The following is a 15,362-nucleotide window of genomic DNA, read 5'->3' as shown; positions in this document are numbered from 1 at the left end:
TTTGAATGAAATCTATTGATTGGATCCTGCATCAATGTTAATTTCTTATTCCAGGGTTAAATGTGATATTTACAATAGAAGGATCTGTGGGTAGAGTATGGGAATTCTTCTTACTGTTTTTTACAAATTCTTTTTATGTTTGAGACAGGGTCTCGCTCTATCACTCAGGCTGGAGTGTAGTGCTGCGATTCTGGCTCACTGCAACATCCGCCTCCCAGGTTCAAGCAATTCTGCCTCAGCCACACAAGTAGGTGGGAATACAGGCATGCGCCACGACACCTGGCTTTTTTTTTTTTTTTTTTTTTTTTGCTTTAAATTCAGGGAAACGTGCAGAATGTGCAGTTTTGTTACACAGATATACATATGCCATGGTGGCTTGCTGCACCCATTAACCCATCCTCTAGGTTTTTTTTGGTTGGTTGTTTTTGAAAGAGTCTCACACTGTCGCCCAGGCTAGAGTACAGTGGCACCATCTCGGCTCACTGCAAGCTCCACCTCCTGGATTCATGCCATTCTCTCACCTCAGCCTCCGGAGTAGCTGGGACTACAGGCGCCGGCCACCATGCCCAGTTAATTTGTTTTTTGTATTTTTAGTAGAGACGGGTTTCACCACGTTGGTCAGGCTGGTCTCGAACTCCTGATCTCGTGATCCGCTCACCTCAGCCTCCCAAAGTGCTGGGATTACAGGCGTGAATCACTGTGCCTGGCCTTTTTTTTTTTGAGGAGTCTCGCTCTGTTGCCCAGGCTGGAGTGCAGTGACATGATCTTGGCTCACTGCAACTTCCATTTCCAGAATTCAAATGATTCTCCTTCCTCAGCCTCCTAAATAGCTGGGATTACAGGCGTGCGCCACCACACCCAGCTAACTTTTTATATTTTTGGTAGAGATGGGGTTTCACCATGTTGGCAAGGTTGGTCTTGAACTCCTGACCTCAAGTCATCTGCCCACCTCGGCCTCACGAAGTACTGGGATTACAGGTGTGAGCCACTGTGCCTGGCCTTTTTTTTTTTTGAGACAGAGTCTGGCTCTGTTACTCAGGCTGGAGTGCAGTGGCATGATCTTGGCTCACTGCAACCTCTGCTTCCTGAGTTCAAGCAATCCTCATGCCTCAGCCTCCCTAGTAGCTTGGATCACAGATGCACACCACCAGGCTAGGCTAATGTTTGTATTGTTACAGAGACGGGGTTTCACCATGTTGGCCTGGATGGTCTTGAACTCCTGACCTCAAGTGATCCGCCTGCCTCGGCCTCCCAAAGTGCTGGGATTACAAGCATGCGCCACCATGTCTGGCCTCCTCATAACATTTTTAACAGCAGTTATAATAAATCTGAATGCACACCATGTAATGCCTATGGAACTAATAACTAATCTTCTATTGTGCAGTGCTACTAGTCACATATATAGATGTTTTTGTGATTCTCAAATACACAAACCCACCTAAAAGCATCATATATCCAGATATTCACTGCAGCCTGAACAGCAGATTGGGAACAACTTAAACATTAGTCAGTAGGTGACCAGTTAGTTGTGTCATTCTTTTTGAGACAGGGTCAGCTCTGTCGCCCAGGCTGAAGTGCAGTGGCAAGATCATAGCTGACTGCAACCTCCGCCTCCCAGATTCCAGCGATCCTCCCACCTCAGCCTCCCAAGTAGCTGGGACCACAGACGTGCAGCACCACACCCGGCTAATTTTTGTATATTTTGTATAGATGGAGTCTCGCTATGTTGCCTCGACTGATCTTGAACTCTCAGGCACAAGTGATGCCCCCGCCTCAGCCTCCGAAAGTGCCGGGATTACAGGCGTGAGCCACTGAGCCCTGGCCCCTAGTTGTGTCATTCTTACAAAGAACATCACGCAGCTGTTACCGAGGACTTCCCATTAGTCTTGATATAGCACAATCTCCAAGACACTTAAAGTATAACACACCCTATAGTGTGTATTATGAATTGCCATTTGTGTGAGGAAATGATTATATTCACATATAAGTTTATAAATTCAGAAAGCATTCCGAAAATTCATAGAGTATCCAGGGGTAACTTTGTCTCTAGTGTTGAACTAGAGGTGGGAGGAAGATTTAATTTCCACCACATGCCCTTTGGTGCCTTTTGAATTCAGAACAATTTCCATTATTTATTAAAAATAAAATATCAGCCGGGCGCCGCAGCTCACGCCTGTAATCCCAACACTTTGGAAGGCCGAGGCGGGAGGATCGCTTGAACTCAGGAGGATCACTTGAACTCTGAAGTTTGAGACCACCCTGGGCAACAGAGTGAGACCCTATGTCTACAAAAATAATATAAATAAATAAAGTAAAATATCACGTGTTACGGAATCCCTGGTATTTGGCGGGACACTGGATACTGGAAACAATTGTGGAGCTCTTTGGAAATTTACCTTAACAGGGAGTCCTCTCAAAGGCAGGAATGACTCTACAAGGGTGAGTTTTCAAATCTGCCATGGGGGCCTCGGGCCTCAGCAGCATCCAGAGCCCTACGGACGGGCAGGTTCTTACGTCTCAACTCCCATCGCACCAGTTCTGCAGCTTTCTAAAGGTATCCAGCACTTTCTACCTTGCATTCTATCTTCATCTTCGCTAGGCCTCACAGCACCGCATGATACCGGGGCAGGGTGCTTATCAGACTCGCGTGTGTCTCCGCGGCACCTAGGGCACCGTCAAGCTCAGGGTCCAGAAAGCTCCAATGAAAGAGATAAAAGCGTGAACCCGGGGGGCGGAGCTTGCAGTGAGCCGAGATCGCGCCACCGCACTACAGCCAGGGCGACAGAGCGAGACTCCGTCTCAAAAAAAGAAAGAAAGGCATAAAATCAGCAAAGAAAGGAGACTGAGGAGCAAACCGCGAGAGTAGAGGCGGGAGGAGGCCCACCCTACGCCCTGCCCCCGCGAAGCACAAGCCCCGCCTGCGTCCTGGGCTCCCGGGTCCACAAAGCTGGGCCCCGCTGAGCTGCGACACCGGAACCAAGGAGCACGGTCGGCCGGGAATAGGCTCCTCCGGTGCGCGATGACGCCGCGGCCGCCGCGCGATGGGTGGGACCGTAGGCGCCGTGCAGCCACGGACCAATGGGCGGGCCCCGGACGACCTGTGGCCCAATGGCGGAGGCGCGCGGGCACGCTGGGGGCGGGCCGGACGCGCCGACTTTTCCAGAAGACCCGGATAGTTCCACGCCGCGCCGGCTCTGGGTTCTCAGCCTCGTTTCCTTTTCCTCCGCTGGAGCAGCGATGGCGGCGGTGAAAACCCTGAACCCCAAGGCCGAGGTGGCCCGAGCGCAGGCGGCCCTGGCGGTCAACATCAGCGCGGCGCGGGGTCTGCAGGACGTGCTAAGGACCAACCTGGGGCCCAAGGGCACCATGAAGATGTGAGGCGGGGCTGAAGGGAGGGCCGGGTGGGCACCGCGCGCCGCCACGCACCTGGCTGGTCCGGGACCACGGGCTGGAGCCCGCCGCCTCGGGGCTCCGCAGCCGCCTTTCTCCGCGTCCTTCGGGGTCGGTCCTGTTGTCTGCTAAGCCCCACCGTCCCGGCCATTTCTTCCAGCGTCCATGCCGTCTCCGGGGAGAACAAAGCGGCTCTAGAGCGCGGCGTTCCCCTCCCTTTGGGGCTTCTGGGCACTCTGAGGACTCGGCACAATCTCTGCGGGGACGGGGTGGGCACTACACCTGTTCCTCCAGCCTGCGGGAGATAACTAGCCCCATATCCCTGGCTCCGTAAGATCTGGGAAGAGCCCGTTTTCTAATGGGACTTTTAGTTATCGTTGAAAAGTCACGTCTGATTCATTTCTGTCCCTTAAACAGGCTCGTTTCTGGCGCTGGAGACATCAAACTTACTAAAGACGGCAATGTGCTGCTTCACGAAATGGTGAGAGGTGCTCTGCTCTAGGTCAGAAAGGTCTTGATTTTCCGTAGATTGTTTGCTTTGTAGAAAGATTTGCAGTGTCCGTTTTCAAGGCAGGAGAACATTTAGAAGTGGCATGTAATCAATAATAGTACTCACAGTGCCTGGAGTCTGACAGCTCTGCCTTTGAATCCCTGTTTTTTTGCTATTCACAGTCTGGGCTAAAGGACTGTAATTGTATATTAAAGTTAATTGTTATAAAATTTGAAAAATTAAGAGAGGTTGACACAATCACATGGGCAAAATGCATGAGGATGTTTTTTCTTTTTCTTTTTTTTTTTTTTTAGTTTTTATTAGACGAAGTGTTGCTGTGTCGCACAGTGGCACAATCTTGGCCCACTGCAACCTCCACCTCCCGGGTTCAAGCGATTCTTCTGTCTTAGCCTCCCAAGTAGCGAGGATGCAGGCTCGGGCCACCACTCCCAGTTAATTTTTGTATTTTTAGTAGAGAGAGGATTTCACCGTGTTGACCAGGCTGGTCTTGAACTCCTGACTTCAGGTGATCCGCCCGCCTCAGCCGCCGAAAGTGCTGGGATTACTAGGCGTGAGCCACCGCACGCAGCCGGTTTTTTTCTTTTTAAAACAGCAATTTCTCCGTTAGGTCTCATCTCCATCTCCAAGTGGAGGGGATTGAAATCTGTCTCTTTGCAAGTCTTAGGGATGGAGAATATGAGATTATTGAGGGGAGTATGCGTTTTACTCATCCCCTGAATTCCCAAAACTTAGCAGTTCAAGAACAGGAAATGATTTCCTGCTGATTTGAGTTCAGAATAATACTTAGGGTTTTGCTAGTAGTGTACCAAGCTATCAACATCCAAATGAAATATCTTTAGTAAGCACTTGGTAACCTAGGAGGTGTAGTGTTTGTTTTTAGTGGGCTCAATGGTGGCCCGTGTTGGAAAAGTGGAGCATAGTTAAACTTGATGTCAGAATTGTTTGGGGGCTGGGTGCGGTGGCTCATGTTTGTAATCCCAGCACTTTGGAAGGCTGAGGTAGGTGGCTCATTTGAGGCCAGGAGTTCACGACCAGCCCTGGCCAACGTGGTAAAACTCTGTCTCTACAAAAAATACAAAAATTAGCCGGACGTGGTCCTGCACGCCTGTTGTCTCAGCTACTCCAGAGGCGGAGGCAGGAGAATCGATTGCTTGAACCTGGGAGGCTGAGGTGTCATTGAGCCGAGTTTGTGCCACTGCACTCCAATGTAGGTGACAGAGACTGTCTCCAAAACAAAACAAAAAAAAATTATTTGGGTTTTAGTGTGTGAGAAATACAGCATAAGTAGAGAGAAGCACGTTGAACATTTACAATTTAAGAAAAAATTATAAAATGGACACACACAACCACCACTGTAGCTAAGAAATAAATTGTTGCTACCACCTCAGAAGTCTCCTCCCACTGGAACCTCTCTCCAATCTCCAGAAGTCTTTCAGTTTTCTTTGAAAAAATTACAAACCTACAAAAATAATTACGATGTGTGTGCCCTTTAGGAGATACCTGACTTATTCTCACTAGAGCCATACACTTGCCATAAAGAGGCAAGGATGTAAAATTATGTTTTACTGTTAACTGGTAGCTCTGTCATTTTGAGTAAACTTTTACTTAGCCTCAAGCTTCCTCGTCTGTAAAGTAGAGATAACCTGGGAAGTAAATTACACATGAAAACGTTTCAATCATAATTGCATGTGCGTGATAGTTAATCGAAGTAATTTGTAGCCAAACACTTGGGTAGCTTTTTCAAGTAGAGAGCACTTAAAGAGGCCCTTCCTACATTTTGTTTGTGTTTTATTTAGACTGCTTCATGTTTTAAGTGATTCATTCTTTTTCTACTTTCAGCAAATTCAACATCCAACGGCTTCCTTAATAGCAAAGGTAGCAACAGCCCAGGATGATATAACTGGTGATGGTACGACTTCCAATGTCCTAATCATTGGAGAACTACTGAAACAGGCGGATCTCTACATTTCTGAAGTATGCACAACTCTTGTTTCTGTAATATTTTATTGTATACAGGAAGTGTCTGATACTTATTTATACAAATTGATGTGCTGTTAATAGCTGAGGCCATACAGTAGAACTAGGGGGCTTAAATCTGGGTCTTTGTCCTGATCTAAAACAAATTGTGACTTTGGACAGGTTATGGAACCTTTCTTGGCCTGAAAATAATTTTCTAATGAAGTTGCATTGCCTGCGTGATTTGTATCTGTCCTTAGTGTAGATTAATAATTTAGATCTAAAAGTGGAATGTTTAGGAATATTTGTTAGGAAAAAAGCATCCAAAAGCTTATATTTGGATAAATTCCACTTTTTTAAGCCCTGATTAGTTCCAAGGTTAAAACAAACCTCAGTGAGTATGAATCTGTTGTCAGAATTTCCTGGAAAAAGAGAGCAGTCTTTATTAAATAATTAGTAAATGATGTGAATTAGTTTGAGATTACCTATAGAAAAGAGAATAGTCCAAGCGTGGTCGCTCACACCTGTAATCCCAGCACTTTGAGAGGCCGAGGTGAGCGGATCACCTGAGGTCGAGAGTTCGAGACCAGTCTGACCAACATGGAGAAACCCCATCTCTACTAAAAATACAAAAATTAGCCGGGCATGGTGGCGCATGCCTGTAATCCCAGCTACTTGGGAGGCTGAAGTAGGACAATCGCTTGAACCCAGGAGGCGGAGGATGTGGTGAGTCGGGATCGTGCCATTGCCTCCAGCCTGGGCAACAAGTGCGAAACTCCGTCTCCAAAAAAAAAAAAAAAAAAGAAAGAAAAGATAGAATAATGTTACCACCTGCGAGTCCTTGGTTGGGACACAGTGTCGATTTTGAAATGATTCAGAGTGGTTTGCACAGTGAATACCCAAGTGTGCTTTATAGTTTCCTTGGCTTTGACCCTGTGCTAGAGCATTACCTGTTCTTCTCCTCTGCATTGAAAAGAATATTTATCCTTTTAAATGTATTCCAAAAGCCAGCACATTATATTACCTCGTGTTCAAAGGTATGATGATCCAGAATACCCTTTCAGGAATTAACTGAACTTTGTCAGGAACTGTGGTTGCACCTACTTGATGCAAGTGTTAATGTGTGTTTATTGTAGGGCCTTCATCCCAGAATAATCACTGAAGGATTTGAAGCTGCAAAGGAAAAGGCCCTTCAGTTTTTGGAAGAAGTCAAAGTAAGCAGAGAGATGGACAGAGAAACACTTATAGATGTAGCCAGAACATCTCTTCGTACTAAAGTTCATGCTGAACTTGCAGATGTCTTAACAGAGGTATGTATTAAATGTTGTCTGTGTCTGGTATAGTACACCTATATAGAAAATCTCTGATAGTAGAAACATGAATATAATTCCCAATTTCAATTACAAGGTGCTGTATAGGTTCATTTTTGGGGCAATGATACCTAATTTGTGTCTCTAAAATGAGGAAATTCAAATAATAGTATACGTAACTGGGTTATAAAAGTAAAATTGAGGCTTTCATTAAAAGGTTTGTAAAGTGGAGATTTTGTTACTAGAAAGCTTCCAAGTTACCAGTATTTTCAATGAAACAGAATTGTTAATGTTAATTAATGTTTGGGAATTACAGATTGAGATTTCAGAAATGTAAATGGCTTCAGTTGTTGCTGTTTACATATATTCTGTTTGCTCATAGAAAAAGACTTAAATCAGTGTATAATTGTAAAATGAAACTGTGTAGCCTTCGGAAAAGCAAGATGTTTCTGCTGCTGCAAATTGAATTTACTTAATGGTTATGCTCCTCCAATTGCAGGCTGTAGTGGACTCCATTTTGGCCATTAAAAAACAAGATGAACCTATTGATCTCTTCATGATTGAGATCATGGAGATGAAACATAAATCTGAAACTGATACAAGGTAGGTGGTAGAATACTGTGAAATACTAATGATCGGGCATGGGGGCTTACTCCTGTAATCCCAGCACTTTGGGAGGCCGTGGCGGGCAAATCACCTGAGGTCAGGAGTTCAGACCAACCTGGCCAACATGGAGAAACCCTGTTTCTATTAAAATTACAAAAATTAGCTGGGCGTACCGGGCGTGGTGGCACGCGCCTGTAATCCCAGCTACTCGGGAGGCTGATGCAGCAGAATCGCTTGAATCTGGGAGGTGGAGGTTGCAGTGAGCTGAGATCACACCATTGCACTCCAGCCTGAGTGACAACAGTGAAACTCCGTCCCAAAAAAAACAAAAAATAAACTGTGTTTAGAAATTTAGGGGTGCTTTGTACAATATATGGTTGGCTTTTTTTTTTTTTTTTCCTAAGACTGAGTCTCACTCTTGTGGCCCAGGCTGGAGTGCAGTGGCACAATCTCTACTCAACTGCAAGCTCTGCTTTCCGGGTTCACGTCATTCTGCTCCAGCTTCCTGAGTAACTGGGACTACAGGTGCCTGCCATCACGCCTGGCTAATTTTTTTTGTATTTTTAGTAGAGAAGGGGTTTCACCATATTAGCCAGGATGGTCTTAATCTCCTGACCTCGTGATTCGCCCGCCTCGGCCTCCCAGAGTGCTGGGATTACAGGCGTGAAATCGTTGGCAATTTTTAAAATATCTTTGGGTATAAAATGTTGTGTATTTACCTGAAGATATAAGCTGGATAAATTGCTAGATGAATATTGTTTTTACTTTTAGTAATATTTTCTCCTGAAATAAGGTGAATGTGATGTTATATTTATGGTTAGAGTGATTCTGAAAAGTGAATGACATCAGTCATTTGGCATTTATTGATTTGCTAGGTACGAAGCATAATGAGAAGTAATAGAGAAATTTAAAAAATTTTTTTCAAAGACTTAGAAAATGTTTGTGTTTTTCTTTTGTGTGTGTGTGTGGAGAATGGAGTCTCCCTATGTTGCCTGGGCTGGTTTTAAATTCCTGGGATTAAGGTGTCCTCTCACTTCTGCCTCCCTAAGTGCTGGGATTACAGGCGCTTGGCAGAAAACATGTTTTTAAAGGACGTCATCACAGTTTGACAGCCTACTAGTGAGACTATCTCTGCAGACTTTTCTGTACAGCACAGGATCTTCAAGTAATTCAAGAAATAAGCTGGACGCGGTGGCTCATGCTTGTAATCCCAGCACTTTAGGAGGCCGAGGCAGGCGGATCATGAGGTCAGGAGATTGAAACCATCCTGGCTAACACAGTGAAACCCCGTCTCTACTAAAAATACAAAAAATATTAGCTGGGCATGGTGGTGGGCACCTGTAGTCCCAGCTACTCAGGAGGCTGAGGCAGGAGAATAGTGTGAACCCAGGAGGTGGAGCTTGCAGTGAGCCGAGACGACACCACTACCCTCCAGCCTGGGCGACAGAGCGAGACTCCGTCTCAAAAAAAAAAAAGAAATGTGACTGCATGAAATATCAATACCTTCTTAGTTGAGTGTTTAACATATACACCCATGTGAAAATCAATAACCGTAATTTTGTGTGTGTTTGAACAGCTTAATCAGAGGGCTTGTTTTGGACCATGGAGCACGGCATCCTGATATGAAGAAAAGGGTGGAGGATGCATATGTCCTCACTTGTAACGTATCACTAGAGTATGAAAAAACGTAAGTTTATAGCCCCTTAACAGTGAAATCGAGGAGCTTCGTATTTTAGGGGAGTTATTTTTTGTGAAACTTTGTTTCCCACTGTAAGGACAATAATGCTCAAATTGGTTTGGGGGAGTTACAGGAAACAGTCTCTGAAAATGTATAAGGGACAGGATTCGAGCTTAGTGAACTGTTAAATCTTAGGACTAAACCAGTTTCAGAAGCTACTTTCTTAGAATGTTTTCCTGTTTTCTGTAACCTTTTTTTTTTCTTAATAGAGAAGTGAGTTCTGGCTTTTTTTACAAAAGTGCAGAAGAGAGAGAAAAACTCGTAAAAGCTGAAAGAAAATTCATTGAAGATAAAGTTAAAAAAATAATAGAACTGAAAAGGAAAGTCTGTGGTGATTCAGATAAAGGATTTGTTGTTATTAATCAAAAGGTGAGAATGAAAACCCAATGTATAAACTAAATAGTATGTATCATCCTTTTTGCTTTTAAGGTGAAAGATGTTGAAATCGATTTTTATTTTTGTTATAGGGAATTGACCCCTTTTCCTTAGATGCTCTTTCAAAAGAAGGCATAGTCGCTCTGCGCAGAGCTAAAAGGAGAAATATGGAGAGGTATCCGAGTAATTTGACTTTTACTCATTTTTGCAAGTGAATTGGGATTATTTTTCCTTACAATTTATTTTCGGGTTTTTCAACTGTACAATGAATTGTCATTAACTACATTCACATTGTGCACCCCGTCAGCACTGTCCATCTCTAGGACTTTTTTCATCATCACAAACTGAAACTGTATACCCATTAAATAATTACTCCCCATTTCTCCCTCCCCCTTGCCCCTTGTAAACATTATTTTACTTTTTGTCTCTGAATTCAGTATACTTTTTCCCAAAGAGCTCACCACAATAAGAAGCTTTTTAAAATTTTTTTTTATTTTATTGTTATTTTTTGAGACAGTCTTGCCGTGTTGTGCAGTGGCATGATCTTGGTTCATTGCAACTTCCACTTCCTGGGTTCATAGGATTCTCAGCCTCCCGAGTAGCTGGGATTACAGGTGTCTGCCACCACGCTCACTGAATTGTTTTGTGTTTTTTTAGTAGAGATGGGATTTTGCTGTGTTAGCTAGGCTGTTCTCAAACTCCTGGCCTCAAGTGATCCACCCACCTCAACCTCCCGAAGTGTTGGGATTACAGGTGTGAGCTACCATGCCTGGCTAATAAAGAGCTCTTGTCCACCTTTAGATTTCATTTGCTGACTTGGGGAGAGTGGTTTAAATGGAGGGTTAAGAGAAAATGCTGGTTTTCAGCTGGTTGATGGCAAATGGAAAGGCTTAGATTAAAGTACATTTTAAAATGTAGTTTTGTGTGTAATTCTGGAAAATTCCTTCCTAAAAATTACTGGTCTTGTCTTTGAAATTCACTGGTAACATTGCTTATCCATCTCCCTTAAAATGCTATTTCAGGCTGACTCTTGCTTGTGGTGGGGTAGCCCTGAACTCTTTTGACGACCTAAGTCCTGACTGCTTGGGACATGCAGGACTTGTGTATGAGTATACATTGGTAAGTGTATTTTCTTCTTTAAGGTAATAGAACCTTTTAGCTCATGAATTATTTTTGTTTGTGTGAGATGGGGTCTCACTCCTGCCCGGGCTGGAGTGCAGTGATGTGGTAACAGTTCACTACAGCCTCATCTTCCTGGGTTCAAGTGATCTTCCCTCCTCAGGCTCCTGAGCAAATGGACCACAGACATGTGTGCTACCGTGCCTGGCTAAATTTTTTTTTTTTTTTTTTTTTTGGTAATTTTTGTAGAAACAAGTTCATACTGTGTTGCCCAGGCTGGTCTTAAACTCCCGGGCTCAGGCTGTCCTTCACCCTCAGTCTCCCAAAGTGCTGAGATTACAGGCATGAGCCACTGTGTTCATGAAGTCTTCAGCAGAAAAATTAATTGAAATTCAGGATCAGATTTTTGTTTGGGGAAAATCCCATTTCTTTTATATGTGATTTTTCAAAAAGAGATAATTTGCTTTAATGTGATCAAGTTTGTTCCTTATTAATATGCTGCTTGTCATTCTCTGTAAGTCCCTCTTCTGTCTTCACTCTGCACAAATCCTGTTTTTGAAAATCATATTTTTTCTACACATAGGGAGAAGAGAAGTTCACCTTTATTGAGAAATGTAACAACCCTCGTTCTGTCACATTATTGATCAAAGGACCAAATAAGCACACACTCACTCAGATCAAAGACGCAGTGAGGGATGGCTTGAGGGCTGTCAAAAATGCTATTGATGATGGTAAGATCCTCACCATATTTCAATTCTATTATATTGTTTTGCTGGTCTGAAAGGCATGGCCGAATACTGTGTTCTTTTATCAGTAGTTTACACAGCCAGACACCATGCAAAAGCAGTCTTCCCTTTAGAATGACCAATGGTATGCTAAGGTTTTTCATAGCATATCATTATTAAAGGTGAATACAGATAAATGAAATAATACTGATCTGTTGAAAGAGCTGCCAGCGGCTAGTGACGAAGCCATTCTGTTGAAACATTCTCCTATTTGATATGTTAGTCGCTTGTATTTTGTCATAGTAAATTTGTAAGAAATTAATGGCTTTCATATGTGTATTTTAGTTGTTGTTCATAATTAGTTCTGCAGTTTTCTTAGCATTTTTCCTTTTCCCCCATTCAACAGGCTGTGTGGTTCCAGGTGCTGGTGCTGTGGAAGTGGCAATGGCAGAAGCCCTGATTAAATATAAGCCCAGTGTAAAGGGCAGGGCACAGCTTGGAGTCCAAGCATTTGCTGATGCATTGCTCATTATTCCCAAGGTGTGCACGCTTTTAACAGTCAATCTTCCAAAAGATTTAGCTGATCAAACCTTTTTGATAATGTAGGCTTTATTCATAATGTGGATTTTGGATAAGCAAGTTTGATCAGTTTTCTTCCTGACTCTAGAACAGGTATTCCTCATCATCCAAATGTATTTGGTTTCTCTGGGAGGCCTGAATAACTGACGTTTCAGATAACAAGAGATAACCTGTAGTTTAATATTTGCAGTATTAGGGGTTATACTTGAGTACAAACTTGCTTTTTGCTTTTGTTTTAAACTGATACTATTTTCTATTATATACTAATTTTGAGGTATAATTTATGACTGGTATATTGCTGCTGGGTTTGAGGTAGATGAGAGAATTGATCAGTAACTTGTGTCTGGTTATTCTCTGAAGGAAGCATAAATGTTCTGTCTTCATGCAAAGAGATTTTTTTGTTTGTTTTTTTGAGACGGAGTTTTGCTCTTGTTGCCCAGGCTGGAGTGCAGTGGTGCGATCTCGGCTCACTGCAGCCTCAGCCTCTCAAGTAGCTGGGATTACAGGCACTTGCCACCACACCCAGCTAGGTTTTTGTGGGGTTTTTTTTTTTTTTGTATTTTTAGTAGAGAATGGGGTTCCACCATGTTGGCCAGGCTGGTCTCAAACTCCCGACTTCAGGTGATCCACCTGCCATGGCCTCCCAAAGTGCTGGGATTACAGGCATGAGCTACTGCACCAAGCCAAGATTTTCTTTTTCTTTTTTTCTTATCTTTTTTTTTTTTTTTTTAAACAGTTATTCCTGTTTTCTCAAGAATTAAATTTGTTTACTTTAGGTTCTTGCTCAGAACTCTGGTTTTGACCTTCAGGAAACATTAGTTAAAATTCAAGCAGAACATTCAGAATCAGGTCAGCTTGTGGGTGTGGACCTGAACACAGGTAAGAGAATGCAACTGTTGTAGAGGGAAAACTAGATGTAATACATGTGAGTTGAAGCCAGGAAAAATTGAAAATGGGGACCAAAAAAAATGTTTTGCTTTGCAATTTGACACCAGTACTATTAGGGAACTCTGGGTTCTAAAATACGATAAAATAGGATATTAATAAAAAATGGAATGACTAGGTATAATTAAGGGACTAGAGTGGACATGAGTAATTTGGGGATACAATTTTGGAGATGTTGAGTAGTGGTAGATGGTTCAGATTAATGTTGAAGGATTTTCATATTGCATTTGCCTTACTTAGTTTTTAATCAAGTACTATGATAAAATAGATTTGGTGATTATATTCCTGGATGAAAACCAGCTAAAGATAGCAATTAATGCCAGAAACGGGGATCTCGAAATGTAGTGAAATGGTAACAGCCCTAATCTTAGGTTCCTGTAAACAAAGCAACACAAATTAAGTACAAAGTAGGAGATAACAGGTACATCCATGCAGTATGTGCAAGACCTATTGTTGTCAGCATTATTATTTAATAGAAAAGGTTTCTGGAATGAGGGAAATGATCAGTCCATTTTAGCCAGATTATAGTTGAAGTGCTATACTTCAGTATGAGTAAACAGAAATCTATCCAGAAGAAGAGCGGGGGTGTTCAGGACTTCTCAGTAGAAGTCAGACACTCATCAAATATTGTGTTTAGAGTAGAAAATTGGGCTAACAGAGAAGCTTTGAACTCTCATAGTTAATGCTGGAGGAAATGAGTCATCAGTGATAAGCAAAGCCACACACAATATTGTTGGTTCTTATTGACTGAACTTACTTGAAGAAGATTTGGTTGCTTTTTAGGTGAGCCAATGGTAGCAGCAGAAGTAGGTGTATGGGATAACTATTGTGTAAAGAAACAGCTTCTTCACTCCTGGTAAGTTTGGGAAAATGAAAACTAAACTGTTAGAGAATCATACTCTTCATTTGGTGTGTTCTGTTTAGTTGCTCCTTTTCCCCCCGTGAATAATGTAATCAGCTGGAAGTATGGAAACTAAACTAGCCCTCTCTGATGTTTAGAGGGGAAGGGGGAAATTTAATTGGATGTAATGTGTGCAGCTTGGTTGGAAGTGGGAAATTGAGTCGAATTAGGACTCCTAATCATCTGAGCCATCTTATTTTTGTCCCCCTTTCAGCACTGTGATTGCCACCAACATTCTCTTGGTTGATGAGATCATGCGAGCTGGAATGTCTTCTCTGAAAGGTTGAATTGAAGCTTCCTCTGTATCTGAGTCTTGAAGACTCTGCAAAGTGATCCTGAGAGAATACAGCTGTGGAATTTTTGTCCAAGCTTCAAATGATTTCCAAAGGAATTTTCCCATATGAAAAAAGGAGAGAACACTGGCATCTGTTGAAATTTGGAAGTTCTGAAATTACAGTATTTTTAAAAATTGCACTGAAGCGTATACACATAAAGCAGCTCTTTTACCCAGTAAACAGGATGTTTTGCTTTAGCAGCAGTGACATAAAATTCCATGTTAGATAAGCATATGTTACTTGTTATTAAATATTCCTTGAAAAGCAAATTTTAATGGTTTAATTTTATGTAGACATATGTTAAATTATCCAACAGTACCCTATTGTTAAACATTTGGTTTTAAAATTTTTATGCTAATATAAACAAGTAATTTAAAATTTTGGAAGCATCCTTGTTAGTATAAATTTCTGAGTAAATGCATTGGGTCAGTTGGACTTTGAATGCTTTTAAAATGGCTTTGCTAAAATGCTCCCCCCCTCCACAAAGTTAAGTTGTAGGAAATGGGAAGAGGAGTAAGCTAGAGGCAAGGGAGTTGAGAGAGCTGCAAGTGTAAAGAGGCAAAAACAGGCAGAGGTAAAAAGATGATACAAGGCGTGGTGACTAAGGGTTACGGTTATTGGGTGAAATTTGAGATTTGTAGGCCGACTGTGTTTTCAAGCTTCTGAACTTTTGCTTATGCAAAATATCCCAAAGCCTCTAGTGTCATATTTTTCTCGCCCAAATTACTACGTTCCACGAGATTATATAGTTGGTCTATCTCAGCAGCCCTTGAAGGTGAAGTTGTGTGTTACTAGGCTGTGTTTTGGGGGGTCAGCAGTGGCCTGAAGTGAGTTGTGCAATAAATGTTAAGTTGAAACCTCCTTTCTGGTCT

General features: G+C 42.6%; 2 protein-coding genes and 2 non-coding genes across 7 annotated transcripts in view; 3 read left to right on the top strand and 1 right to left on the bottom strand.

The window, feature by feature from the left end:
* The window catches only part of PSPH (phosphoserine phosphatase), a 42,876-nt gene extending 39,905 nt beyond the window's left edge, over window positions 1–2,971 (bottom strand). For 3 of the 4 annotated variants that reach the window (XM_003895954.5, XM_009202910.4, XM_009202912.4), the window contains exon 1: window positions 2,397–2,968. The gene's annotated coding sequence lies outside the window, so the exon portion shown is untranslated. Of the gene's footprint in view, window positions 1–2,396 lie in introns of all 4 variants that reach the window. The other variant, XM_009202913.4, reaches the window with a different exon arrangement.
* Window positions 2,972–3,034: 63 nt separating this feature from the next.
* Window positions 3,035–15,351, top strand: CCT6A (chaperonin containing TCP1 subunit 6A). The gene is made up of 14 exons (XM_003895947.4): window positions 3,035–3,374; window positions 3,808–3,871; window positions 5,741–5,875; window positions 6,994–7,167; window positions 7,667–7,770; window positions 9,350–9,460; window positions 9,721–9,880; window positions 9,979–10,061; window positions 10,909–11,005; window positions 11,589–11,736; window positions 12,137–12,270; window positions 13,086–13,188; window positions 14,038–14,110; window positions 14,370–15,351. Exons 1-14 carry the CDS (start codon window positions 3,079–3,081, stop codon window positions 14,440–14,442), a joined length of 1,755 nt encoding a protein of 584 aa, XP_003895996.2. The 5' UTR covers window positions 3,035–3,078; the 3' UTR covers window positions 14,443–15,351.
* On the top strand, window positions 6,742–6,875 carry LOC116274781. The gene has a single exon (XR_004183556.1). It is a non-coding gene; the product is annotated as a small nucleolar RNA SNORA22 (small nucleolar RNA).
* On the top strand, window positions 11,790–11,924 carry LOC116274774. The gene has a single exon (XR_004183549.1). It is a non-coding gene; the product is annotated as a small nucleolar RNA SNORA15 (small nucleolar RNA).
* Window positions 15,352–15,362: the final 11 nt, after the last annotated feature.

This window comes from Papio anubis, chromosome 4, assembly GCF_008728515.1.
Source record: "Papio anubis isolate 15944 chromosome 4, Panubis1.0, whole genome shotgun sequence".
Taxonomy (NCBI): domain Eukaryota; kingdom Metazoa; phylum Chordata; class Mammalia; order Primates; family Cercopithecidae; genus Papio; species Papio anubis.
This window is presented reverse-complemented; position numbering and strand designations above follow the sequence as displayed.

What these genes read in the sequence shown, in the direction of transcription:
- CCT6A (XM_003895947.4), top strand. Translation starts at nt 3,079, where the DNA reads ATGGGCGGGCCCCGGACGACCTGTGGCCCAATGGCGGAGGCGCGCGGG. An exon ending in CCCAAGGGCACCATGAAGAT is followed by an intron (nt 3,375 to 3,807) that starts GTGAGGCGGGGC and finishes TCCCTTAAACAG; the next exon opens with GCTCGTTTCTGGCGCTGGAG. An exon ending in AAACAGCTTCTTCACTCCTG is followed by an intron (nt 14,111 to 14,369) that starts GTAAGTTTGGGA and finishes TCCCCCTTTCAG; the next exon opens with CACTGTGATTGCCACCAACA.